This window comes from Pempheris klunzingeri, chromosome 13, assembly GCF_042242105.1.
Source record: "Pempheris klunzingeri isolate RE-2024b chromosome 13, fPemKlu1.hap1, whole genome shotgun sequence".
In the NCBI taxonomy this organism is placed as follows: Eukaryota; Metazoa; Chordata; class Actinopteri; order Acropomatiformes; family Pempheridae; genus Pempheris; species Pempheris klunzingeri.
In genome coordinates, this window is record NC_092024.1 from 9,700,627 (window position 1) to 9,726,666 (window position 26,040).

The 26,040-nt window shown below is 43.7% G+C and overlaps 2 protein-coding genes across 5 annotated transcripts in view; both read right to left on the reverse strand.

Annotated features, from left to right (window-relative positions):
- Window positions 1–99: 99 nt before the first annotated feature.
- cep170ba (centrosomal protein 170Ba) lies at window positions 100–18,174 on the reverse strand. Of its 2 annotated transcripts, XM_070841900.1 has the most exons (19): window positions 17,978–18,174; window positions 17,141–17,278; window positions 15,206–15,295; window positions 14,279–14,360; window positions 13,547–13,602; window positions 12,817–12,973; window positions 9,953–10,081; window positions 8,650–9,147; window positions 7,624–8,552; window positions 7,259–7,411; window positions 6,718–6,856; window positions 4,980–6,608; window positions 4,031–4,289; window positions 3,570–3,702; window positions 3,228–3,362; window positions 3,041–3,129; window positions 2,469–2,562; window positions 2,329–2,380; window positions 100–2,210 (listed from the first exon to the last, which is right to left on the reverse strand). In XM_070841900.1, exons 2-19 carry the CDS (start codon window positions 17,243–17,245, stop codon window positions 1,993–1,995), a joined length of 4,947 nt encoding a protein of 1,648 aa, XP_070698001.1. In that variant the 5' UTR covers window positions 17,246–17,278; window positions 17,978–18,174; the 3' UTR covers window positions 100–1,992. The 2 variants fall into 2 exon arrangements, with proteins under 2 accessions (XP_070698001.1, XP_070698002.1); XM_070841901.1 differs by lacking the exon at window positions 7,259–7,411.
- Window positions 18,175–21,543: 3,369 nt separating this feature from the next.
- akt1 (v-akt murine thymoma viral oncogene homolog 1) overlaps window positions 21,544–26,040 on the reverse strand; it is a 30,271-nt gene continuing 25,774 nt past the window's right edge. For all 3 annotated transcript variants that reach the window (XM_070841902.1, XM_070841904.1, XM_070841903.1), the window contains 4 exons: window positions 25,438–25,652; window positions 25,160–25,247; window positions 24,826–24,928; window positions 21,544–23,498 (listed from right to left, as the gene is read on the reverse strand). In XM_070841902.1, coding sequence (XP_070698003.1) covers window positions 23,419–23,498; window positions 24,826–24,928; window positions 25,160–25,247; window positions 25,438–25,652 — 486 coding nt within the window. In that variant the 3' untranslated portion in view covers window positions 21,544–23,418. The remainder of the gene's footprint in view (window positions 23,499–24,825; window positions 24,929–25,159; window positions 25,248–25,437; window positions 25,653–26,040) is intronic.

Here is a 26,040-nt window from a genome sequence, read left to right on the forward strand (position 1 = left end):
ACTTTCGTTTCAGGGTTTGAGAGAAACATTTACAACAGGAATAAGAGAAGTATAGTGAGTGAATGGAAGTCAGGAGGAAAAAATCTCAGACAAAACCTCTTTGCTAATCAAATTTATTTGAAAAATCTCAAATCATCAGCTAACAAATTACACAAATACCAGCTAATGAGACGACAAGATTACATCCAGATCATTTCTGTGTGAAAGGAGGGAAAACAGAAGTTGAATATCAAAAAGGGGACACTAGAATTCCATTTCAGCTCTCAAACTTGTGGTAGCTTTGACTTAGATGGAGTAAAGCGAAGGGGAAATACAGTCCCATGGAAAAAGAATAGCAGCAACATTTTGAGCAAGAGGACAACTATTCTTTTTTTTTTTTCTTGAGTTTGTAAACAACTGCTGTACTTTGCTGCTTGAAACATCATCCAACGCAGCTCTGTGGCACTTTTAGGTACTTCCCAGTTACCATCACATGTGCAATCTGGACTGGGAAGAGGGAAACAGAAAACTTTGCGGTGTACTGGGTGACCTCCTTCACTGCTTCGACCTAGACAGCATCAAATGTTGACAATCTTTACGCAGGCGAGTAAAAGCTTTCAGTTTGCAGCATATCAGGTTGAGGGGACAACGTTGTACTACATTAGTGCAAAAGACGAGATCGAGAGGTAATTTGTAGGACGTACAGATATATTTAGATATTTATATACTGAACAAAATGTCAAGCTAATCATCAGATTTACAGTTTCATACGAATGACTTTGTCATCTTACATGCTAAAATCACAATAATTCTCCTGTCACAAGGGGAAGACCCATCAGAAGTGACCCTGTGACTCTGAAAATATCAGATCTAACCACAGTGCTCTGACAGCTCTAAACCAAACCGAGGATTAGATTTGATGAGCTCAGCACAGACTGATAAGTGGAGACGCATTCCTGTCACAACTGTTTGGCCAAACCTCGGAGCTAACTGTGCTCTTCAGATGCGGAAAAGAAAAAAAAAAAAAGTTTCAAGCCTCCATCTGCAATAAATAATACACATTTTTCAGAAGGAAGAGAAGCAGGGAATGCTTGAAAACCCTTGTTTTATAGCCACTTGAGCTTGAGGTTGCCAGGTGATTAAACTGCAGGCAGAGTCCCTCCGATCAATCAAATCACACATTCCTGAGGGATTTCCATCTCTGCTTGGACAAAATATAGTGTCTATCTACTGAGGAGGGCTGGGCAGAGTTGCTCCACTGGGAAAGAATAAATACAAAAGAAACTGGCTGGTAGCAACTGTGTAATATTAACTGGTCTGGCACTGGAGTCTACCAACTATCCCAAAACCCTGTTGTCTTGGTTACAGTGTCCCACAAAAGACCCCTAATAAATACTTTTTACATTCTTCAATAAATCTGGTCCACAAAAGTGGAAAACAAAGACATGGAAAAACAACATAAGGAAATGCAGCGGTTTCACTGATACAAGTGTGCAGTAGACTAAGATCTGCATGGTGTGACTGCAGTTTCTTCTACCAAAAGCAAATATCACTGAGCTAATATTTCCTCAAATAGGTGATTTGTCACTGAACGTAGAAACCGAATCTTTTAATAGCTTTCCCTGAGATGCTTCTGCTCAGGTTTTCAAATAAACCAAGAAAAGTTGGTCATATCATTGGCAAATAAAGACGTCTACCTCTAACGCACAGAGGGTCAAGTAAAGTTTTGAGGCCTGTGAGAGAGATTTATTGAAGTATTTTGGTACTTCCTTAAAACACCATCTCACATTTAGGCCTCACACCGAGTGTATTTTAAGGGCGTTTAGTGCAGACACCACTGTGTAGGTGTGTAGTGCTCACAGTGCAGTAGTGTCTATGTTTGGATGTACAGGAGGCTGCAGTTCTGTGTATCACTTCCCCACCGTCAGTTTCATTGTGGGCACACTGGTCTGACACCTGTGGGCTTAAAGCAGCAGTTCAGCACCGGTGGAATCTGTGTGCTCGTGTCACATCTCAGACCAAATATCCCTCTCTGAGATCATCCGGTGTCACGGCCGCTCTCCTGACACTCTCGCTGGGCCTCGTGCCTCCGCCACGCTTGGAGGAAGAGTGGACTGTTCTAAAGTCTCGTGAGGCGGGAGGTCTGGAGGGCCGAACTCCAGATGAAGAGGAGAAGGAGGTGGCCTTGGATGCCTCAGGCTGCACACTGGGCTCCATTACTGTGTTAATGACTAAGGAAGACAAACAAAAAGTTTTTAACCGATTATTTGGGTTCACGATACAAAGATTATTTATGACATTTATCTCCTTTGTACTTGTATTGTTGATAAACGGGTCACATTAACTCACCCTCGAGTTGTCGTTGAACTCTGCTGAGTTCTTTTAAGATAGACATGGTTTCCTGAAAGACAGACGTACAACTTAGCTCCAACAAACTGCATTAATCAGCATAGATTTAAAATGAAAACTGACAAAGATAAGTCACTGACCTTGTTGGAGGTTTTGAGAACAGGAACATCATTGTCTGAATTAACCTTGGCCTCAATTTCTTGCCAGATATCCATCCTGTCCTGGAACAGTACCCTGCATGCACAATGCCAAACTCAGCTGTTAGAAAGTGGGTCTCTTACAGTGTTCTTTAAAAAGGGACAATCCATATTTTTGTTTCCAAAACACTGATAATTTCATCTGGAAAAATGTGAGCACGACACCCTCTGGAAGCCTTTTAATTGTGTTGACCTGGTAGAACTAAATCCAATCAAGGTTCAGTGAAACTTCTTCTTCGATATCTTGTTGTTATTTTTTGATTTAAAAAAAAGGTTTGAAAAAAGAACAAACTGATTACATCTCACAATGGAAACTCTTATACACAGTTTTATCTGCATCTAATCTATTCAGAAGATTACATCTCCGTCACAATATACATCTGTGAGCTGACTCACTCAGTTCCACTAGTTTAATAGGATTATTGACTCATTGCAGCCTGTTTTTCTTCCATCAAACCCAGATTAAGCATGGGGGAAAAGAATGTTTTTGAATGTGGGTGTGATTAACATCTTACTTGATTTTTTGAGCAAGTTGCTCAGTGTTTTCTCTGATGGCCATGATGATCTGAGACACTGGATTCAGCATCAAATTGTCCACAATGACCTGAGGGCAAAAAAAAAAAAAAAAAAAAGCAACTCAATAAAAATCCCCCTCTGCTAGCATCACAGAGGCTTTAAAAATGAGATTAAGTGGCGTCTGACCTCGTCTCTGCTGCCAGCTCGCTGCCTGGAGGTCTGTTCCTGGTCATCCGAGCTCTGGTCAGGTTCCCTTGTAGATGTAGAACTTGGTGGGACTCTCTGGTAGTTTAATCCAGCCTCTGGAATACGATGAACCAGCTGCAACACAAAACTTTAGTAATTAGTGTTTGAGTGGAGACAGACTCTTTGAGCTGACGTTATAAACACAGTAAAGAGATAAAACCATAATCTAAGGAACAGTATTATGGTTTAGTGATTAAAATAAAATAGGGATTTGATGCGTCAGTGTGTTAGATAAAGCAGCAACAGCCCTATAAGATAATAACAGATTGATGTTTGCTGTACCTGTTCGTGAGCGGTCACTGTGGAGACAGGTGCACTGCTGTCCACTCCGGGGTTTTGTGGATCACCATCGCCCGCCACGTCATGGATCTCTCTGGCCAAGATAGCCAGGTCTTTAGCCAGGTCTTGACTCAACCTAGCAGAGAGGGAACACGTGCTAGAAACATCTCTACAAGGATGTGAAATCCTTGATCTCTTTAGGCTATTTACACAGATGCTCCGTAACGGTTACAAACACAGAACAGTAAACAGAATAAATTGAATAAATTGTTCCTGGGAAAGCAGCAGCCTCTGTCACATAATCAACACAAAATTAGAGGTCCTCTGTTTAGGAATTAGAAACTATTTACATTTGAGAATATCCTGGTGGTCTGCGTGCAGTCATTATTTCCACAGGACGTCAATTTGACCACTGGAAATCATACTCACACTGCAAACAGAACTCGGTTTGTAATATTTCTTACCGTGCAATCTCGGCACTGTGGTTGGACCAGTTGTGGAGGGTTTCTCCCTCATGGTTCTCCTCTTCAGAGTCTCTGCTGCGGGGTTTTGGACGCAGGGCGACCACCGGCTGAGGCTGCGGCCGATGCCGGGACTGATTCCGCGGGCTGTGGGAAGCTGAGGAAGGTTGGGAGCGTTTGTGTTTAGGAGTGCTCTGGTTTGAGTCGTACTCCTCATCCGAGGTAGAGGTATAGTCAGAGCCTTTCTGTCGCCTCCTGGAGCCTTGGTGTCGTTAATTGGTTTGAGTTGCGGAAGGGTGAGAGGAGAGAAGTCGGAGAGAGAAGAAGAGAGAAAGAGATACCATCATAGAATACAGGCAAGAAAAAAACCCCAAGTACTTTAGATGTTTTCACCAAAATCCTCCCCAGAACAAGACAGCAGGAAAGCTGCTGTGGAAGTGCTCATTTCTACAGCTAAATTTGATCAGATGTCAGAATTGATGTTTTTTTTGGTTTTTTTATTGTTTAGAAACAGGAAATGAGCACTTCACTTCCAGTCAGGAGGCTGAGCACCAGACAGGAACCATATACAGAAGACCATGTTAGCATAACTCATTTGTACAGTATTGTAAAACTCATTATCCCAGCTGCACTGACTGTTACACTGCCAAGAAAAATACGGCCCTGAATGTTAGTGTTGTTGATGTAAGTGAATGTGCAGAGTCAATTCCTTTCCCAAATAAAACTGTTATGAAGAAAAAGTTGTTAAAGCATAAGACACAGGTGTTAATTTAATGAAACATACTGTATATAAACTGAGGACTGAATCAAACCAATTCACCACTGTGGTTCCAATCCAGGCACAAAATCATTGTAGTTTGACTAAGGCGGGAGTAAATGGTTATACTAGTAAAGATTTAAACTAAACTCAGTGAAACAGGTTTATTATTATCAGGTTTATTATTATACTCACTTGCAGTGCTGTTGGCATATTTAGTGCTGTTTGAACGTCCGCGAGTGAGCGGTGTCTTGCTGAGTGCTGCTTTCTGCGGCCTTTCTACGGGCTTTGGCACTGGAGCGGAGGCCCTGCGAGCTGAGCTGCCGCCGCACTCTGTGCTGCGATTTGAGAATCCTGAGCTCCTGCCTGTCCACTGCGGGGTGGAGGAGGCCTCTGTGTCACTGGGTGTGTTGAACGAGCTTGTCCGCTTGCGAGGCATCGCTAGCATATCCAGCCTGGAGAGCTTCTTGGCTTCCTGGGGTTGCTTAGCTGGGGGATTGCCCGCCTCCTGGGACAGCCTGTCTGTCTCTGTGCCTTCGTTGTCTGAAGCCTCTCCTAGGCGAGCCCGGCGGAGCATGGACGCTCTGGTGGGTCTTGGTGCTGACAAGCTATTGGCACGACTCAGGCCCTGAGACACTCTAGTGGTCTTGGCGTCCTCCTTGTGAAGGGGCACTGTGTATTTTTTGCGGGTACGGTGGTTGTTAGACTCCTGATCAGAATATGGTAAGCTCTGAGGGTCGTCGCTTAGGTCTGTGGAGCCACACTTCCCAACACTGCGTCTCAGTCCAACTGGTCTCCTGACAGGCTCAGTCCTATTGTTGCGGTCTGCTCCAGAAGAGCGCCACTTTTCCAATGTAGTGGCCTGGTGATTAGAGTCCTGGCTAGCTATGCTGGCTGAAGACCTCTCCCTATGGAGACCAGTCACAGTGGGTTTAGTCAGTGGGTTTGGCCTGGTCTTACTGCTATGCTGGCTGACTGTACTGGAGGTATCCACATCAGACTCTCCAGAAAGAGAATCCATTATAGGAGATGGTGTTGTTTCTGATTGTCCTGCTTGGAGTTTGGCCTCCAGAGCAGCCAGAACATTCTCCGTCTCTTTGAGGTAAGAATGAGTGTCCTGGTTGCAGACTCCCTGGAATGAAGCAGGGTCTGGGTCTCTCTGAACAGGCTGGACAGAGATGTTGGGCAGCCTGGCATTGCTAGGCCGCTCCTTGGTGAAGCTCTCTTGTCTGATTAACGGGGAAGCCGTTCCCTCTTTGGACTCTGGACTCTGTGTCACTTGGCCTAGGACAGGAGCAGACGCACTGGGCTTGACTTTTCCAGAGTCCTGGTTGCTCCTCTGTTTGGTCAGAGTGGCTGTGGAGAAAGTTTTGGTTGCATGTTTTCTTTCAGTCTTAGGAGTGCTGGGTTTTGAGTCTCCATGTTCAGGTTTGGCCGCAGCCTCCTCTGACCCGATGTAGAAGGACGTAGACTTGGAAGGTTTGTATTCATTTTTCTTCTCTTCTGTGTCTGACAGTGGTCTCCTCCTTTGCTCTACAACGGAACCATCATCTGACTTGCTGGCGTCACTCAGGCTGTCGGGCTCTACGTCGTCCTGCACTGACAACCTGTGAGGGCCATCCTGAGACCTGGGGGTCACCAAGCTATTCTCCTCTACATCAAATGTTGACTGCAGGTCATAATGAACATGAATGCTGGGAGTTGGAATGTCACTCTTCTCTCCCAGTGGTACCTGGGGCAGGACGCGCCGAGCTCGTGAACCATCGGAGTCGGCGCTGTCGTGGTGACGGCTGAGCGCGGCCTTGTGGACGACTGTGCCTCGTGCTGAAGTGAAACAGTTTTAATGCATATTAACCAAACTGAATATCATTCATATTCATCAGGGTGTCTCATTATCATTTCAAATAGACTCGTGTCTCGTCAGGTGGCTTACCCCCTCCTGACAGCTCCATCTGGGAAGGAATGTCAAAGAGGCCAGACGAGGGGCCAGATTCTGTGTAGCTGTCTGCCAAGCTGGCCCAGCAAGACATCCATTTAGGAGCCCCCTGTAACACTGCACCTGCTGGCTGAACCTGCATGAGATAACATACAGCTATTCAACATTTTAAAGAAAAAAAAGAAAGAGCATTTTCTAATATGTGATTTCCTTAGTGGGAAAGCACAGTTAATATGACAAACAAGAGAAGGTACCATACATTAATTTGTTTCATGGGTGAATATGTAGGACGTGCTATTAAAACCTAGGATTTTTTTCACGCATATTTGGTTAGAAAGAACAACCAACACAATGAAGAACCCAGAACCTGTGAGGAAAGATGAGGCAAATCTATAAATCAATGGAGAGACACCAAAAAAGAGAGGAAACACCAAGAAGGCCAGTCAAGACAGCGATGCGCTGATTTGGTTTACTGACTGATAACTGATTATTCTATCCAATCATTGATCACACCCTGAGCAGGAAGGTTTACCCTTACCAGACTCTGTCCCTGTTCTGGAACTGGATTCAACTCCCCACAGCTACTCTGCCTATGCTGCTCCCTGCTCTGAATAATAACAGGCCTAAATGCTGATGATGTTTCTGCTTCCCTCTGGTTGGTTCGCTCTGGGCTCTCAAAAACACCAAACACCTGTCATGGAACAAAGCAGTGCAAGTGGATGAGTGCAGGAATGGAGAAAGTGGGACTACCAATGTCCACGGCTCATTCTAAGAGGGACTTTCTCCCAATAGACAGAGGATATTGATAAAGCGCAAAGCCAACTTATTTCCTCCGAGTAAAGTGTTGTGATTATTAAGGATAGCATAGAACTTAAATATATTAAAATGGAGAAAGAAACTTGCCTGGTCAATCTTGCTCCGTGCCTCTTCCAGCTCTCTATCTTGAACATCTGCTTCAATGGTGTAGGTTCCTGCATCACTCAGACTGTCCTCCTCTTCGTTTCTGGGACCGACATGGGGGCTCTTGACTTCCACACTCTGAGACGCCAGGGGCATCTCCGGGGCCTTGAGGGGAACAGGCTGGTGGATAGGAGAGGAAGTCTGTGGCTGGTAAGGAGTGTTAGAAGGAGGGGGGCTTGTTTGGGATGCTACCACTGCCTCCGTTTTAGCTACAGGAGGGGGACTAGATGTACTTTTCTCCCAACTGGCAGAGGAGGCCTGTTTTGCTTGTTTGAGCAATTCAGCAGTAAATTCCTGGACGAGTTTGGATCTCCGGCCCACACTGCTAAAGGGCCTTACAGACACAGATGATGACGAGCGAGAGGAAAAGCTGGTGCTGATCCGGTCATCTGTCTTCTCCCTCCGCAGAGAGCCAGCTCTTTGGGGGCCCATGGAAGCCGAGCCCTTCAGGGGGACAGTGTATCGTTGGGTTGGGGGAGTTGTGGAGGCTGGAGAATGGACTTGTCTGTCCCCAGTTGGGCTTGTGCTCTTCCTCACCTTCTCCAGCTGGACCCTGAGGCCTGAGGGCTCAGGTGGGGATGTGTTATTGGTGAAGGACTGGGAGCGCTTCTTCCTCGGGTTATCATCAAAGAATTCAATGACGAAGGCTTGGTGGGGCTCAGCCTTGCCCAGACTAGACAGGGACTGAGACTCTGGTGGAGAATAGGACAAGGGCTCCTCAGAGTGAGGGGAGGCAAAGCGTTGTGGCGGAGAAGCTCTCAGGGGTTGTGGAGACTCTTGGGACCCAATCTGAGGTTGTGATTGGAGGAAATCATTTCCATTGATTGTAGGATGCCCTGAATCACTTTGAGTACCATCTTCACGGTGGTTTGCTGATGATGGAAAGACCACAAGTTAGCTAATGGGTAAGCACATGAAAACAATCAAAGTCAGTGTTAGTAAAATAAACAGACTTTGTATGTGACTCACCCTTGGTGATATTTGGAAGTGATGGGTCACTGTTAGTGCTAAACATGTCTTCAGCCTGTGACCTCCTCCTCATCATCATGCTAGCGTTGCTTTGGACCAGCCAATCAGCAACTTTGTTTTCTGGTGACATCACCTCAGTGGGTGTGGTAGCAGCCTCTGTTGAAGGTAACTTGCGCTGCTGGCGCAAAGAAAACTTGGTCACATGGTCCTTGATCTTCATTTTACCTGGCGTGCATTCATCAAATTCAATGGTGAAGGAGGCGTGGCTTTGGACCACGGGAGGTGTGGGGGTGGAGGAGACATGATGAGTGGGATCCGGGGTGTCCTTTGTGGGAAGCTCTTGAACATGCGACTCAGGTTTCTTGGCAGGTCGCTGAGCAAATTCCTTTGTTGGGATCTCAAAGTAACTGGGCTCCCGGCCGTAGGATACGATGGATTTGACCTGACTGTCGGACAGAGAACCATTGACCTCATATCTGGATATGTCTTTAGCAGCCTCTGTTAGCAATGAAGAGTGGTGAGAAGACAGCAAACACACAGATACGCAGCATTAGAGATGATTCAACATAATGTAATCCACTAAGTGATAAAATAACTTCAGAAAGAATACCATAATGTATGGATGTATGTGATATGTGATTTAGTGATTTAGTTTTGAGTTCCTCTCTGAGCTAAGTAACTCAGACTTCAGAGATACATTAAGCAAAGGAAACTGATCGAGATGATCAGGATGTCAATGCCACACAATCCCTGAAACTGGGGGCCACAAATATCACAAACATTCCAGCTGTTAGACTGAGAAAACAAATCCGCCAGTTGGTCTTTGGGTGCCAGTTGGATGTGGCCAAATATCACGTTAGGAGTTCAGAGTCCAGCAGAGGCTAGCTGAGCGGGAATAATCTGTTTCAGCCTAGGCAACATGAGGCAAACAATCACCCTTCCTCCCCCCTCCAGCAGCTTTGAGGGTCATAATCCATCACGAGGCTGACAGACACTGCACACTGGCTTGGCATGGTATGGCCTGGCTAACAGTCAACAACTGGCGGCCAGAGACCTGCCTTGGGCTCAACACCATCCATCTCTCAGTGACCCACAAAGGGCATCAGATAGCAGTGCCATAGGAAAACATGGCGTTAGAAAGTAGGATCTAATTCACAGACATGTGAACATCTAATACAATACCAGTCAAACAGTATACAGTATAAAAAATACAAAGATATGTAAACAGGATATAAACCCTTCACTGTTATCACCATAATTACGTCTGTGGCTTGTACACATATCAGTAAAAATATTCTCTGACCTGGAGATTCCCGTTCTGGCGATTTTCCATCTTTGTTCGGCTTGTTGTTGATTGGATCCTCGTCCTCCCCCCACCATGACGGTTGACCATAGAGGGGAGTAGGCTTGGATATCGGAGAATCTGTGGCAGCTAACACACAAACACATGCGCACACACACGCCATTAGGCACATGGATACACTCAGGGACAGGGAGGGATGGCATGAAAGAAGAAAGAGCCAAACAAAGAAATTAATTTATACTGCCTGTAATATTTATAAGGCAGTATGTTTGTGTTATCACATGATTACACAGTGGTGTGTCTGTTGTGTCCTGCAACAACAAAAAGGAGACACTGTTACTTTTCACACAGCCTTTGGGCTTTTTACAATTCCCCCAAATTCCCACAACACAGACAGAGTAGGGAGGGTCAAACTGAAACAAACTGTCACGCAAGCCTCCAAAACATAATCCATCTCGTGAATGAGGACAAAGATAATCCTAATCTTCAAAGAAAAAAAAACATATAATACATAATATAAGATAACAACTCTATCTAAAACGAGGCTTCTTGTAGACGGTGAGACTCATTGTTTGCACATTAACCTCTGTATATACTCCCTATGCATGCGCAAACTGGGGAATGGGGGTTATTTGCTGTTTTAATGTCGTTTCTGAGCTGGTTATTTAGCTGCTGGCTTGCCAGTCCTCTCCTACCAGCCAGCCTATATGGCACTAATCAGATAATCTAGCTGCCGCTTGTTGGCCTGGTACATAACCTAAACAGGCCTCTGGATTTTAAAGTGGAGGCTACACAATCCTACGCATCAACAGCACTTCACCACTGTTGCCTTGGACACACACAATAAGACAACAACACAGAGACGGGAGAAGAAGAGGGACGTGTTGTTAATTCCTTTCCCCTTACCCAATCCTCTCCTTTTAGCTAAAGAAAACATGGGTGAGCGTCACAGCCTGAGTAGACTGAGCACAGCGCCAAGTTATGCTGAATTTATTATTTTGTTAATGAGATAATGGAACCAAATCAAATACTGTTTTGAGGATTTTAGAGGAAAGACCCAGTATAGTCTAACAAATAAAAGCAGTTTCAACACAATTAAACTAATTTCCATTATCTGTCACAGTAGTTGGATTTGGCTACGTTAGCTAGCCTACTAGTTTGGGCAATCTTAGTACAGCTACTTGGACAGCATATTAATTCACTAGATGAGCAATCGGTTAAAGCACTGTAATACTGAAATCATGTAGTAATGATGTGTGCTGCATCAGGCAACATGTCAACTATTCATTTTATACGCCTTTAGTAAATACTCAATAGTCCGGGCACACTAAAGTAGGCCTGAGTCTGCCCTGCAGACAGCTGGAGGATTGGACACACTCCACATCCTGTACAGCTGCAGGGGAAAACAAGCAAAAGCACACAGACACACAGACACACAGACAGACAGACACACAGACAGACAGAGCTCTCTCAACACTCTATACGAGACAAAACTGTACAAGATTTGTGTGATAAAAGAAGACGCACACAAAAAACACCAAAGCTATCTGAAACATCATATCAAGGCCTCCAGTCAAACAAATTCAGCCAAAGAGAATCGGTTTGCTTTAAGTCAATAGAGATATGCAGGCTTAGTCTGGTTGTGCAGCTACATGCTCACTTTTGACTGACTTTTCTACACATGTATGTTTAAGTGTTTTTTTTACAGTGCAGCTTTATTTTCAGTAACATACTATGAAATACTCTCGTTATCTTCTTGTGATAGTACATTTAGTGAGGCAGTGGAGGCTAGTTTAGTTCAGTAATCGGTGGACTGGGTCACAACAACTCAGGGCAAGGCTGCCGTCACACTGCGGGCAGTAACGGTAACATTAGGAAACAAGGCCTCAGTGGACGTGTTCACCAAAGAATTTGCAGTCACAGGTTTACAAGATCGATGTGGTTAGCTTATAGCTGCAGGGATTACAACCACTCTCCCATCTTAGTGAGACACCTCTTACAAGGCTAAATAAATGTTTTCCACAGTTCTGCAGTTCAATGGCTTATTTGTAAGGGACTCAGAGGGATACGAGCCTACTGCTGGAAAAGTCCTATTTTAAGCACCAGTTGTAGTTTTCCCTCTAAGCTCACAGGGGCGATTATGGAGCAGAAAGCACGAGAATTGCTAAATCAACAACAGATGGGATGGGTTGACATATTTTGTCAACCTGAAAGAGCTTCATTCATAAAATGCTTCCCTAAGACAAGCAATTCTCTGACTGTTTCACCATTGCCTGTTCTGTACAACAAGCTTTATTTGGCACTTTTGGTGGTGGATTTATTGCTGTTTATATCTCCACTTGCTGTCATGCCCTCTCTTGGCACTAAAACCCTTGACACCTTTCTAGTCCTTCTCCAACACGTGTTGAACTATCACCGGCGTGTCTGGCGGCACCCGACTTCTTGTCAGCAGTCAGGCATGGCTGACGGAGATAAGACTGCTTGTCCTTAACTCTTCACCCCTGTCAAGCTCTCTTACTTTGTATACTCATCCTGCCAACTCCGCGATGTCAAGATCTATTTCTTTACTGACACCACAAGATTGTAGCCTCAGCGTCTCAGCTCACATGGCAGCCTAATCTCACAGCAGGGAAGCTCTTAATAAAAGAGGCAAAAACCGCCTTATCAAGTGATCTGCTGCAGCACATGGAGAGATAAAGAGTTCCTCTTCCTCATGTGTGTGAGCATGGTATTCAAATCCACTTCAGTCAGGACAGTTCCCCTCCGGCAGCATAAACAATTAACCTGCTTCTGTTATCTTAAACCCTGCTGCTTTCCTGCTAATATGCTGCTATGATGGAGCCTGTGCAGGCAGAGTTGTTTACCTGTGAGAGAGTGGGCTCTTCGCTCATTCCTGTCCTGAGGTTTGACATTGGAAACAGGGCCTCTGCTCTTCTCCGAGCTCTGGAGCTGCTGTTTTTCCTTCGTCTTGGCCTCCAAGGCTTTAATACTAAGCTGCAGCTGGCTGGTGTACTTCTCATGCTGCACAAAGAGACAGGAGGGAAGCAGGATGTAAGAAACCTTCGGCTAACAGCCACTACAGATGTGACTGTCCTCAGAAATACATTATAAGGAAGAATATCAGCATCCTGTTTTTCACTGCCAACCATGGGTACTATTTCACATTAAAACACCACATCAATATGGGAAATTTACCACGAAATTAAACAAAGATAATGTTAACTATTAATTCATTGTAGTTAATAGTTAAAAACAATTATTTTTTATTCTTATAATTATAATTTTTTATTATTATTATTATTATTATTATTATTATTATTATTATATTATTAATAATTAATCTCCTTGTTTATTATTAATTGATTTTATTAGTATTTGTTCATAAGTTAAAGTCATTGTTTCTTTGGCTTTTTGTCAGATGGAGAGTTTTAAGAAAGTTAGCATTGATGAAGAGCTCCAGTAACTTAGTAACGCAACTCAGCTCTAGTAACGTAATCAACAGCTTTGCAGCAACCGTTATCATTATCAACACAGCACGACAGGCATTTCAGCGCCGCTAGCCTAAAAAAGGCACACGCTGTCAGTGTTACTTACCTTAAGAGCTTCCTCTGGGACCTTGTGTTGACTCTTTTCCAGGATGTACACATGAGTATGTGCAGGAGGAGTTAAGGAACGCAAGCATACTTACATTTTTGTAAAACAATATGATAATGCATCTATTAATATGTTCACAGTTTAGAGTCTGGCTCAGGCACAAAGCTCCAGTAAGATGTTTGTTGGCACAGCGACAATATCACAACACAAATCTGCTACCTAAAGTTTGGTAAACGTGCAGGTAGTTCTCTTTTACTGAGCTGCCCTTCTAGTCCTCACCTTGTCTCTTAAGGAGGTCAAAAACACATACTGCTCACAAGAAGGAGGGAAAAAAAGATAAGAAAAGACCTGTTGCAATTCAAACAAGCTCATATCTTCAGCAAGCCAAAATCACATGCCACATAGTGGTCACAAACATTCCTGGATGTCTCTGTGTTTCCCCCCTTCACTATCTTAACTAACTTCATGAGTTTTGTGCTCTGGGGGTCAGGGGGTACAGGAGATTTTCAGTCCACAGTTCACAATAATCTAAAACCCCTGACTGAAAAACCACAGGGGATTAACATGCCGACGGAGCGAAAAAGACCACAGAGGGAAAATAAAAATGTTAAAAATGTGTTTCAGTGTGGGCTGCCAATTACAAACTTGAACTGTTCCAACGGAGGATCACAGAATCAGAGTAAAGCCAAACATGTGACTAAAATGTAAATGAGTGATGGGGGAAAAAAAGGATATCATAGCCAAAGCGAATGACATCAGAGAGCTTGAGGGTGATGTACGTCTGGTCTGGGATTCTTAGGTCATTCACAAATGTCTGCAAAACAGAGAAAAATACCATCAAGCTCAAATATTTTCATTGGTCATTAATGAAGTGAACGTGTTGACTCACAGGTGACAGGCTCTCTAATTCCTTTTGGCAGGCACCCACATACTGTAAGGTGCTTTGCAACTGGACCTTTTCCCATTGAAAGTTAATCCACGGCACATTAAAACTCTGATGAGATTATGTTGTTATGCAACTGCCGTCTTGGCTCTTGTAGAATACTTAATGACCAGGTGGAAGTAAATACATGCCAGTTTCAATTAGGTTACCTTGTACCTGAACTATCAACTGCTGAGAACTAAATGTAAAGAAAGTTTACATAGGAGAGAATGGGAGAGAGGAGCTTATTCAATACAGACTGAAGGAGGATAATTGGGGAAAAACTGAGCCATGTTGGATTTTCAGTTGCAGGTCCGCACACTGTTCTGCTCTGATTAGTCTGGCTGTGGTTACCGAGGCCAAAAGAAACACTCTCTGAGAACAATGAACGGTTTCTCCCACTGCTCAACTCTGGATTTCATTGGGATAATGGTGCAATGAAGTGGCAACAGAGCCGTGAAGGGAGACACAGGGCGGAGGGGGAAGGGGGGCTACAGAGTGAGACAGAAAGAATGGGAAGAAAAAAAAATAGGGGTCCAGGCCAGCAGGAAAATCCAGTCTCCTGATTACAACTGTTCCGCCAACCGTCCGCTGCCTCTGGCACACAGAGAGAGGTCTTTGGTGCTCTGGGGATTGTTGTGGACTTGATGCTGGAGTCTCCAGGGAGCGCAGTGCTTGGCTCCTTTATCTCTGTGGGCCGAGGCAGGTAGTCTGACACCAGAGGGGGACTCACTCACCCCGTTCAAGCTGCCCAGGTCCTTCACCATGTGCTCATCCGTGTTCGGGTCGTAGTTGATCACAGCGTGCTGTTTGTCCACACTGCGAGACTGCAACGAAAGTAAAGTAAAAGTCAACAGAGCTGAAACGGTCAGTCGATCGACTGCTGGCACCTATTTTGATTATTGATTGATCGTCATTTTCGAGTAAAAACACCAAGCTTTCTGTTTTTGTAGAAATTTACCACTTTGTTTATGTCTGCTTCATATCATCGGAAACTGAACATCTTTGGGGTTTGGACATCACATAGGATTTTTTGAAATTTCATCAATGAAATGATTGATTAATTAATCAAAAAAGCAAATGATCGATAAAAAAAAACATTATTTGCAACCCTAAAAGTCATTATCATTCCTACGCTATGATCCTAAAGACCTTCCCCTGCACACACCACCAACAAGCCTTGAATACTGCAGTGGATGTCACTAATAGATGGTCTTCATTAGCCAAAGTCTGCCTGCAGAGCTTGGGCCCTTTTGCACACGGTCTACCTGCCATTTATCAGCTGAAAAATGTGCTTACTTCTAAATATGCTTTCATCAGTTAAGTGCAAACTGTACACAGGATTCAGCCTGACTCGCTCTCTCTACTCTGCTCATTAGGCCCTCTGGGCCTCCTCATTAAATAAAAAAGAAAAAGAAAAAACTGAGGACTACTGCCAAACTCATTTGCAAAATTACCACCGTCCTTCAACCATCCATTTATAGGGTTGTCATAAACTCTTTCACACCACCTACTAAATGGGATAAACATAAGCTGTATGTACTGTGTTGGGGGCCCTTTAGTCTCAGTGGACAGCAAAATAACTTCTTGGACATACTGTACTGCATATAAGTGCGGGTTTATCAATCAGTTTACCTAGTTGATTAGGTTAGAATATCACATTTCTAGTGCAGTGACCCATAGCTTGTCTTTGCTCCCGTTATCAAATGTGAACTCTGGCACTAGGAAACAGTAACTATACCTCTGAACTACACAACATGTAAACAAATGCCACTTTTATTGTAGGAGGCATATGGTCCAATTACTGGTCATGGAGATTGGAGACAATGATCAGACACCAGTTGTCATGGAAAGTCCAAACAATCAAGTCTAGGCTCTCGGCTATGATAGTACCCTTACACTCAATCTCTGCTTTTCACACCAAACAGGATTCTCTTGTTACAGTACAGACATTCAACTGTGGTTTGAATGGGGAAAAAAATGCACTGAGCTACAAACAAAGACACAAAAAGATTAAAGGGTTAAAGTCAATGTGGAGAAGAAACGGACTGTGTGCCAAGTCAGGAAACTGTCCTGAGCACTTAAGCAGGGCAACAGAACAGTCGGCATCATTTCAGACTGGGAGAAGCTGAGGTTTTTCCTGGATCCGGCTACGCCTAAATGTGGACATGTGCAACTTTTCAATCTAACCGACCTCAGTGGTTGGCAGGGCTTTTCTGAGCATAACGCACTGACTGAGTAAAGTATAAACAACTGCTTCTGAGGCAGCATTCCTCCTTCACTGGTCTAAATACAGAGGGAGGAGAAAATGGGAGGGAGAGTATCATACAAAGACCGCAAGGATATTGTGTTTACGGCAGGCGCTGCATGGAAAACAACACAGCGGAAAGACTTCAGCTGTGTTTTTAGTGATTGTTTGAGAGGCTGTCAGGGGCAACTTTGTGTGAAGGCGCTGTCACCAGGTTACACTCCCAGAGATGCACCCCCACGAAGCATGCAAGGAGCTTCACGCTGGTGTTTCACATGTTCATGTTATCAGCTGTCCTGTCAGACATCAGTTAGGGGTAATAAGGCTCACGAGCATTTTCCACACATCATAGTGAAGACAAACACACACACACACACACACACACACACACACACACACACACACTTTTAAAATAAATACACACCTGCAGCATTAGCTCGCAATCTTCCCTGCCGACAAAGATCATCTCCCGTGGCAGCCGGTGGCGTGTGCCAGAGCTGCTGACCAGGAACCATGATGTCACACTCATGTTGGGGCCACGAGTCAGGATCCTCTTCGCATCCTGGGAGGAAACAAAAATATAAGTTATACAATTACCAGGATGCAGCATTTCAGACTGAGGAACATGAGGGTTTCAGGAGGCATGATCAAAAGTCATTACCTGTGCCAGGTGTCCTAAGAAAAAAGCTGCTGTGGTGAAAGCATGCATCAGTGTGGAGAAACTATCATCTCAGCTGAGTTAGACCTGTTTTTCCATCAGACTGTTGTGTTACTACCTAAGGACATAGTTTGTGTGTGGCGGAGTGAGACAGGTGAGAGACAGACAGGTGTTCATGCGTCAATGGAGGACATTCAGTGTGTTCACGCAGCTCACTGAGGTAGATTCTCTAATTAAATAAACGATACGGCAGATATAAACCTTTTCAAACAGTGGCTGTTTGATGAGGCATGCTGGGAAACCTGTTGCAAAGTGGCGCCTGTGAGTAACGTTAGCGAACAACTCAGGTTTTTACTTCCTGCCTGTAACCTTGGCTACCTAAACATTATTAACATTATTAACAAAGGTATTTCAGCCAGAAATAGTCTGAAATCACAACACATTTGTTGTCTCGTAATGGCCGCACTAGTAAAGATATTTTAATTACTCGGCTGGGGACAAAGAGGCTGTTTAGCTAACGTTAGTGAGCCTCCGGCTACACCGAAACAAGCTTTTTTCCAGCGATTTGTTCCCAGCAAGGACGTAACGCTACGTTAATGTTACCTTGAACGCCTTCTCCGTTTTACTCCTGAGTGAAGCCAGCTTTGAATGTCCTACAGCAGGCTGAGGCTCGACGGGCCGACACGTACGGCCAGGTGACAGCGGACAGGTAGCAGCGGATCACACCCTCCTCTGTCCCGCAGGAGTGACAAGCGGCCGAAACTCTCCTCCGACGCCTCTGCTGACGACACGGTGACGGAGATGACGAGTCCCACCGAGGCGGAGCGACGACAGAGCTCTCACTCTGTCTGACTTCCGAGTGCTCAAACCCTCAGGATGGATGGAGGTCAGGCAGGTATCTAAGGTGATATTAGCTTATGGCACATATAGTTATATCAATATATAAATGTTCCACTTATTAAGAACATGTTGTTATTATTATTATTAACAAGACATTATAGCACAGAACTATGAGGAAATGTAGAGACAGTGTCTCCATTACATTACATTGTTTGACCACCAGAGAGCACTGACACGTTTATTTTTCAACTATAATTGGTTGTAATCAATCAGTCTGTCAGTATATCACATTAACTGCGTGAGTGGTTGTGGCATACAATATAAATACTGTAAAGCACAAGTAAATCAAAACTCTTAATAAGTTTACACTGCTCTGTGCTTACTGTGACTTACTTATTTTAATAATACGAGGAATACATTTATCATGGTCAATAGCTGTAGAGACGTGGAGTTGATTCATCACCTTTATAGACGATCTTCGCCTCCACTCGCGGACTTTGTTTATCTGGTTCACGTTGACTCGAGAAGACAGGAAGGAAAACTCACACCAGAAAAGAAGAAAATAAGAAAAGTAGTGCTTTTCTGAAAGTACTTTTAGAAAGTGTTTAGAGTCATCAGTAATTACACTCTGTTAGAATATCATGCATCATGTCGCTAAGTGAACCCGTCAACTTGCCATGTTTAATCATTTGCTGTCGGCTCAAATCAAACAAACCTCTGGTGATGGTGTGTGGATGCGGAGGATTGATCCAACAGAGATACTTTTTTTTTTTTTTTTTTTTTACATAAAGCCAACAGCCGGTAGATGGCGCTCCAGGTTCAATTTCCCGCATTGATCTTTGCAGAAAAAACTTCAACTTTTGTCTCATTCAGGATGTTGAGGATGTACAAAAGTACAAAATTATGCAGAATGTGTACATTACTATCATTAATAGTTTTTAATAGTTTTTTTTTCTTTTACTGTGTATACTTCTGAATGGCCTGTGAATTTAAATCATCATCTTCAACAATTATGATACATATAATATAATATAATATAATTGATTATATTTTGCATCATTAATCTCAATATGCAAAGGAACTAAAGCTATCAAATGTAAAGTAACATAAAATGGAAATACTCAAGTAAAGTACAAGTACCTCAAACTTTTACTTAAGTGCAGTACTTGAGTAAGTGTGCTCAGTTACTTTCCACTACTGATAGTAAGAAAAAAGGAGGAAAAGCATTTCTGCAAAGTTCTGAAATAATCCACCCATATATTACATTTCGCACTACGCATACAAGAATGTAAACAATGAATGTGTAACTGTGCCCCTTACAAAACTGTAAAAAGATTGTAAACATACTTATGAAAAAAATATGGATCCATACAGACGGGACCTGAGCCACATGACCTCCTCTCCACCATGGAGAAAGGACAGACTGCACACACACACACACACACACACACACACACACACACACACACAAGAGCTCAAGCACAACATTCACACAGAGAGGAGAAAGGAAACACACATACACACAGGGAGAGAGAGAGAGAGAGAGAGAGAGAGAGAGAGAGAAAGAGAGAGAAGAGGAGAGGCTGAATCCAAACATCTGGAATGAGGCACCCACAGCCAGAGGGAGAGAGAGGGAGAAAGGGGTCCCAGGATGGATGAAGGTCCAGCACAGAGAAGTCTGTGTGAAAAGAGGGCAAGGAGGGGAAACTACAGAGAGAGAGAAAGAGTGTTAAAATCTGATCTGACATGCGCAGGGAGCTAAAATGAGTGATATCTGATCACAATTTCTAGTGTGAATTCAAATTCTGGGTGCGGCGTGTCCTCATGATGAGTTTCCACTCATGAATCGGCAACGAAACCTTTTTAACCAAAGACGTTCTGACACCACATGTGAGGACTTTGTGAGCCAGGCAGCGTTTCATGCTTTATCTTGTCCTGTGTGCTCCTCTCGTTTTCATTATCTCCCACAGCTCTTCTTTAATCTGTTTTGTTATGGTTGTGCGCTCTCGCTGCAGTGCAGTCAGTGGGAAGAATGCAGGTTCAAGCATTGTGTGAGGCAGCGTTTGTCCTGCTGAAGTGACACTGAGCAAGCTCCTGGCCTGCCTCTACGCAGCTGATCTTGCACTCTCACCACTGAGACATTAAAGGAATGAAGAAGAGGATTTCTCCCTTGTGGTAAATTGTGAGATGGTTTACAGTGAAGCACCTTATACTGAGACTTTATTTCTAAAAGATAGCTATAGTATCTTCCACCGAAAGCACAAAATTGTCTTGATTTTGGGTTGGAGCTGCTTGTGAATCCCTCTTGTGCCTCAAAGCTTCAGAGTCCTCACTTCATCCCTGTCCTCCTGAGCAAAAGTAGCAGTAAAGCCTATTATTTCATACATTTAGTGTGTGGCAATACCGGCGTCCACTGACAGGAAACATTTCTGTCCACAGCACAAAGCAGGGAGGAGATGTGGCTTGCAGGCTGTGTGAGCGACAACGTTCCGCACACAGCGCAGCACTACATCACCCAGGGGAGTCCTGTGGCAGAGCCGCAGCAGCCCCGGCTCTGCGGTGTGTTTTGGCCACTGCAGCTGGAGTCAGGTGAGGGATGGTTGTCAGGTGAGCGCCACACTGGGCCAAGCCTCGGTCTCGCAGTGTGGCGCTGTGTATTGCAGCTGGCCAAAAGACAGGCTGTGAGCCCTGGCTGTCAACATCTGCTCCAGAGACCGTACCATCTGCCCGAGGCCCGGGGGGAGCGACTCTCCTGTCTCAGAGCAGCTGCAGAGCCCCAGACGTGGACCTGAGCGGTCCTGCAGAGGCAGAGAACACGGCCAAGACACAGTCAGAGGCGCAGAGTGCCGGGACATTTGTCTCACACACACCTAACTGTGTTTTATGCAAAGGTTGCAGTCACAGTGAGGTTTAGACCAACAAACTTCCTGCTTCTGTTAACTAATCTTTTACTATTTAGTGTGTAGAGAATGAAGGTGCAGCTACAGGAACTCAGAAGCCATAAATCCTGGATAGAAAATCGAAATTGATTCTGATGTTTTTCACGAAACTGAGTCAACCTTGTCTGAAAAGTGCAAGTTAAAGACATCAAAGTGAAAAATGAGGGATAAAAAAAAAAAAAAAGAGTGGGAAGGTCATTTGTGTGAAAAACAATATGACAATTTGCAGTAGAAAAGGACAGAAAAACATTCCTGTGAATGAACAGTGGGAATGTCTAGACACAGTGACCAACACTAAATAATAACTTTATTTATCCAATTATTAATTAGTCATTCATTTGTGTCTTCAAGGCCAGAGTTTCCAGATTTCAAAATAAGAGTCTACACTGCTCATTGTTAAGACCTTTTATTTCATCAATTTGAAAGAAACAAGTAAAAACAGTGTACAAAGTTTATATTATTTGTTTACTAAAGCTGGTGTCCTCAGTCTCAGGAATATGGGAGAGCAGGTACAAAAACAGTTGAAATAAAAAATAAAAAGTATAAAATGAATTTCCCTATTTTCAGAAGGTGACAGCAAAGGGCGAGCGTGCATAGGAGTAAGTAACAATCAGATTCAAAAACTGAACAAAGGTTCGCAAAACGATTGAAGTGAAAACAATATCATAAAAACCATTACATTCAATAACGTATGATGCACTTTTGAAAAATGATTATCTGTCATCTTAAAAATTCTGAAGCGCTTTCGGAAACTTCTTAGTAGGCTTTGAAATGAGAGTTTCGGTTCCCAAGAGTCTCAGTTCAGCTTCAGCCGTCTGTAAAAGGGGAGCAATCACTCAAACAAGCAAGTCTTCTTTTATTTGTATCCACAACATTTGAATTTACATTATAAAAGATGCTAATTTAGCCTTTGCCAACCACGAAGTACAAATAATAGTCCAAATACAATCATTTTGGGGCAGCAAAGTGCATGTCATTGGCACAGTAAAACTCATTTTAGTCAATGCTGGTCTCATATAAATAACTCAGAAGCTCGTGAAGGGACTAAAGTAGCAACTCAAAGATGACTCTTTGTGCGTTTTTCCCCTTAAGCCCAGTTTGCTTGCAAAGTATTCCTAAAGAAGTGTATTATGTTTAAGTGACCTCATTGAGGCTGCAGTGAGTGCACTGGGTGGAAAACACCCAATACTGTACTGTACATGGAGGAAAAACCCAGAGGAGAGAAGAGTTTCTGATGGATCAGCACCCACTGACCCTGATCAGAGGGAAACCAGGAGTGTGTTTGAAGCACAGCATTGAGATAGGAAGGCATCGGGAACTATAAGCACTTACTTCAGCGGGGGCTGGAGGACCTTTTTATTATCCTGAATAGGAAACTGAGGGTCTCTCCGTGACTCTGATGTGCAAACAGTAAGGAAGAATCCACTGCAGGCCAGCGTTTACCTTCAATGATTAATCACTCTGCATTCTTTGCATTTCTGCCATTCCTCATCAGACTGTATCGCAAGATTGATTTATCAGGCTCATCACGGTGTAGCGTGATGAAACAACAGGCCGATTGGTGTCAGTTTTGCATCGGGGTAGTAGATAAAAAAAAATTGGCTCAGGAAGATGGTATTTCAGTCTTAGGAGAATCAGCCATGTGTTACAACACATAAGTATGCAGAAAGAGTGACTTTATTTGATACGGTACATTCACTTTTGAAGCCAAAAATGTCTTGAAGTCTGAATGGTATTTGAATTGTTCAGAAGTCTTAGAGAGGAAAACATTAGAGAGTATTTATTACCCACTCAACAAACAACACACTCTCTCTGTTCACATGGTGGTTTTTGGTCCACAGTATGCCTGTTTCGGTTTGAAATGGTTGATTGATATTCAGTTGTATATTTCAAATACAAAATGTCCCTTTCCCAAATTCTTATCAGTGGCCTAATTTGTGCATATCGTAACTACATTTCCCCATTCATTATGGTGTATGGATGCCTGCTCAGTATACAACATAACAACCAGGAAATGCAGAGTAGTGTTAACTCTCTCTCCGTGGTCAGTCTTCAAAGGCCTCACAGAACAACCACAGTTATCTTTGCTTTGTCTTGAATTTCCTCCTTCCTGGAAAACACAACTTGCAGATTGTAAATGTTACGTCCACCAACGGCATCTGCAGACAATGCTGGGAGGACGGGGCCGCGGCCCCGGTCTTTTCGAGAGTGTAGTCGGGTGGGGTGAGGGGAGATGGTGGGACCGGAGGAATGTATGAGAGTCGTTTAGGCCGTCCCACTGGCGGAGTAAGAGAACTGGGGGAAGTGGGGTCTCCGCTCGCTGTCGAATGACTCCATACTGTCATCTGAGGATGGAGGACACACAACTGCTTAGGGATATATATACTGTATATACACAATATATACTGTGAGACAATATAGTTTGTATAGTAAGTTTGTCTATTGTCAGAGATTTTGCAATACCAGTTATACCCTGGCTTCTCTCTCTTCTTTAATATCACTGGGAGTGTCTTTTTAATGGCAAAATTAGACTGCAGTTTGATTTTTGCATCAGTGTGATGACTTTTATTGATTTGTGCAGTATTTAATTTACTGGATTAGAAAATCAAGACATTCTTGCCGAGCTATTGTCAACTGATGTTCTGAAGAAAATATCCCAGTATATACTGATATATTTTAGATGTAAAATTACATAAAAAGATGTGACAGAGGAATTTGACCATATGACCTACTCATAGTAGAAGCACATGTTAATCTAATAATTCACATAGCTGGATGATATAATGCTGCTGCATTGCTGGTCATCAAAGCTTTATTAAAGTAACAGCACTTGGTCTGATTTTCTGTCTTTGCTGAGTGAAATAAGTTAATGCTGCGCCTGCTTGACCATCATGTTTTTTGCTGCATCTTCTGAGTGCACCAAACTTTTGTTTTGGTCTTTATCACACAGTCCCAAGTATCCAACATACATCCAATCAATGATGTTACTATTTGTCTAATACTGTGTCATCTCATGCACTAGCTATCCTCCACATGCATTTAGGGACATTGTGGGGCGGGATACTCTGTTTTAATGGCACTGGCTCTCCAGGAGGGGGAAGACTCCCCTCAAGGGAGTTTTGTACGCCCGCCACATTTATGAGTTCCCCAAAACTAACTCAAGTCTCACACCAAGAGTGCAGGAAATGCTTGAGATAACCTTTCAGGCGAAATGAATTTGTTCACTTTCAAAGTTTCTCTAAGGAGCCTGACAGCTTATATTTTAATATAAAACTGAAAATTAAAGGAAACGGGGACGGTCATTTTAGGGTTTTCACATGGAAACTAATTCAGTGACCCTGGTTTAGTACCTATTTTTCAAAGATGAGTAATTCAGTAACCTTTAGAAAAAAAAGTCTGCTTTCATCTTGAGTGAATTGAAAGAGTAATTTCTCACTCTTAATAAAAGGCTCACAGGAGGTGGAGGGAAATTTATCATGGAAGTTAGGTGGCAATTTATCTTCTCTCACACAGTCCACAGCTCTCATCTTGCCTTACTGTCACACTCAAACACAACGCCATAAAGCACCTTGGTAAGGAACGGTGTGATGATTTGAAGTTGTGTTACACCACACGAGCAAAGTCCTATCAAGTATACTTCTAAGTGTGCGAGTGTGTGTGGTTTGGTGCTACCTTGTCCGGGTGGCGTAATGGTGATGGTCTGTGCTGTGAACTCCTCGTCAAAATATCGTGTGTCCGTCTCCGAGGTAACTTGGGGCTTAAATGGCGGCACCAGCTGTTGGAGAAGAGATGAGACACAACATATCAGCACATCAGCGCCGTCAGTCAGTTTGATAACAGCTGTCCCGATGACAATCTATATTGTTTCTCGATGACGCTTCAGGTGACCTAACTATTTTGAGCCCTGCTGGAAATGACGTTTGTCTGAGCTTGGTGTGCTTTCAGTGACGACTATCGCAAGAAAACGAGAGAGAAACGCAGCAGAAGGAACATTTTAGAAACTCGCCTTCTTCTCGTAGACGTCTTGCCATTCAATTCCTGCGAAGAACTTGTGCTGCATGATTTCCTTGGCATCGTCTGGCCCTCCGCCTAACCTGGAAGACGGGTGACAAAAAGACAAATCAGGATGTTAAAATCAGGAAGAAACTATGCAAATAATACGCAAACTAGTAGCTGCTGATAATTTCATTTCGACTCTTAAAAGCATGATTCTGATACAAGCTCCGATTGTGAGTCATAAGCGTGATGTTCACTAATATAGAAGATACAGGGGAGGCTCCTGACCTCTGCATTGGGTCTTTCTTAAGAAGGCCAGAGAGCAGCGAGCGCGCCTCCGGGCCGAGCGTCCGAGGAAAGCGGATGTCTTCCATGAGGATGAGCTCGAACAGCTTCTCATGGTCCTGGTTGTAAAAAGGCAGTCTGCCGCACATCATCTCATACATCACCACACCCAGACCCCACCAGTCTACAGCACGGCCGTAGTCGTTGTCTTCTAGCACCTTGGGGATGAAGAGGGGATGAAGTTTGTTTAAAGCAGCTGTTAGAATGCCCATCTGCTATTTGAACTACTTTTAAGGGGGCACAGTATGCATGTGTTATATTTCTTAGACAACACTATAGTCTTCTAAACTTCTAATAATATTCCACAGCTTATTTGCACAACAAAGCTAAAGAAAAATTTACATCTGTGGTCTTATAGCTACAGTTCCGGGTTCAACCGATGAGGTTGTGTTTGGACATCAGAGGGCTGTGAAGACAGCAGCTCTTTAGGCAGAATATACAAACCCTAAAGCAACTGGGTTTACCCCATCAGTCCACCCCCACCAAAATCACCTGCTTTCCCCTCTGGTCTGGGCTTCTGAGGGCGCCCCAGCCAACACTGACTCA

Excerpts from the sequence above, each read along its gene's own strand:
- cep170ba (XM_070841900.1), bottom strand. The coding sequence starts at position 17,245 with ATGAGTGTGACATCATGGTTCCTGGTCAGCAGCTCTGGCACACGCCAC. Across the intron at positions 15,296-17,140 it reads ATTGCGAGCTAATGCTGCAG|TCTCGCAGTGTGGACAAACA; the intron begins GTGTGTATTTAT and ends CTTTCGTTGCAG. Across the intron at positions 12,974-13,546 it reads TCCCAGAGGAAGCTCTTAAG|CATGAGAAGTACACCAGCCA; the intron begins GTAAGTAACACT and ends CTCTTTGTGCAG.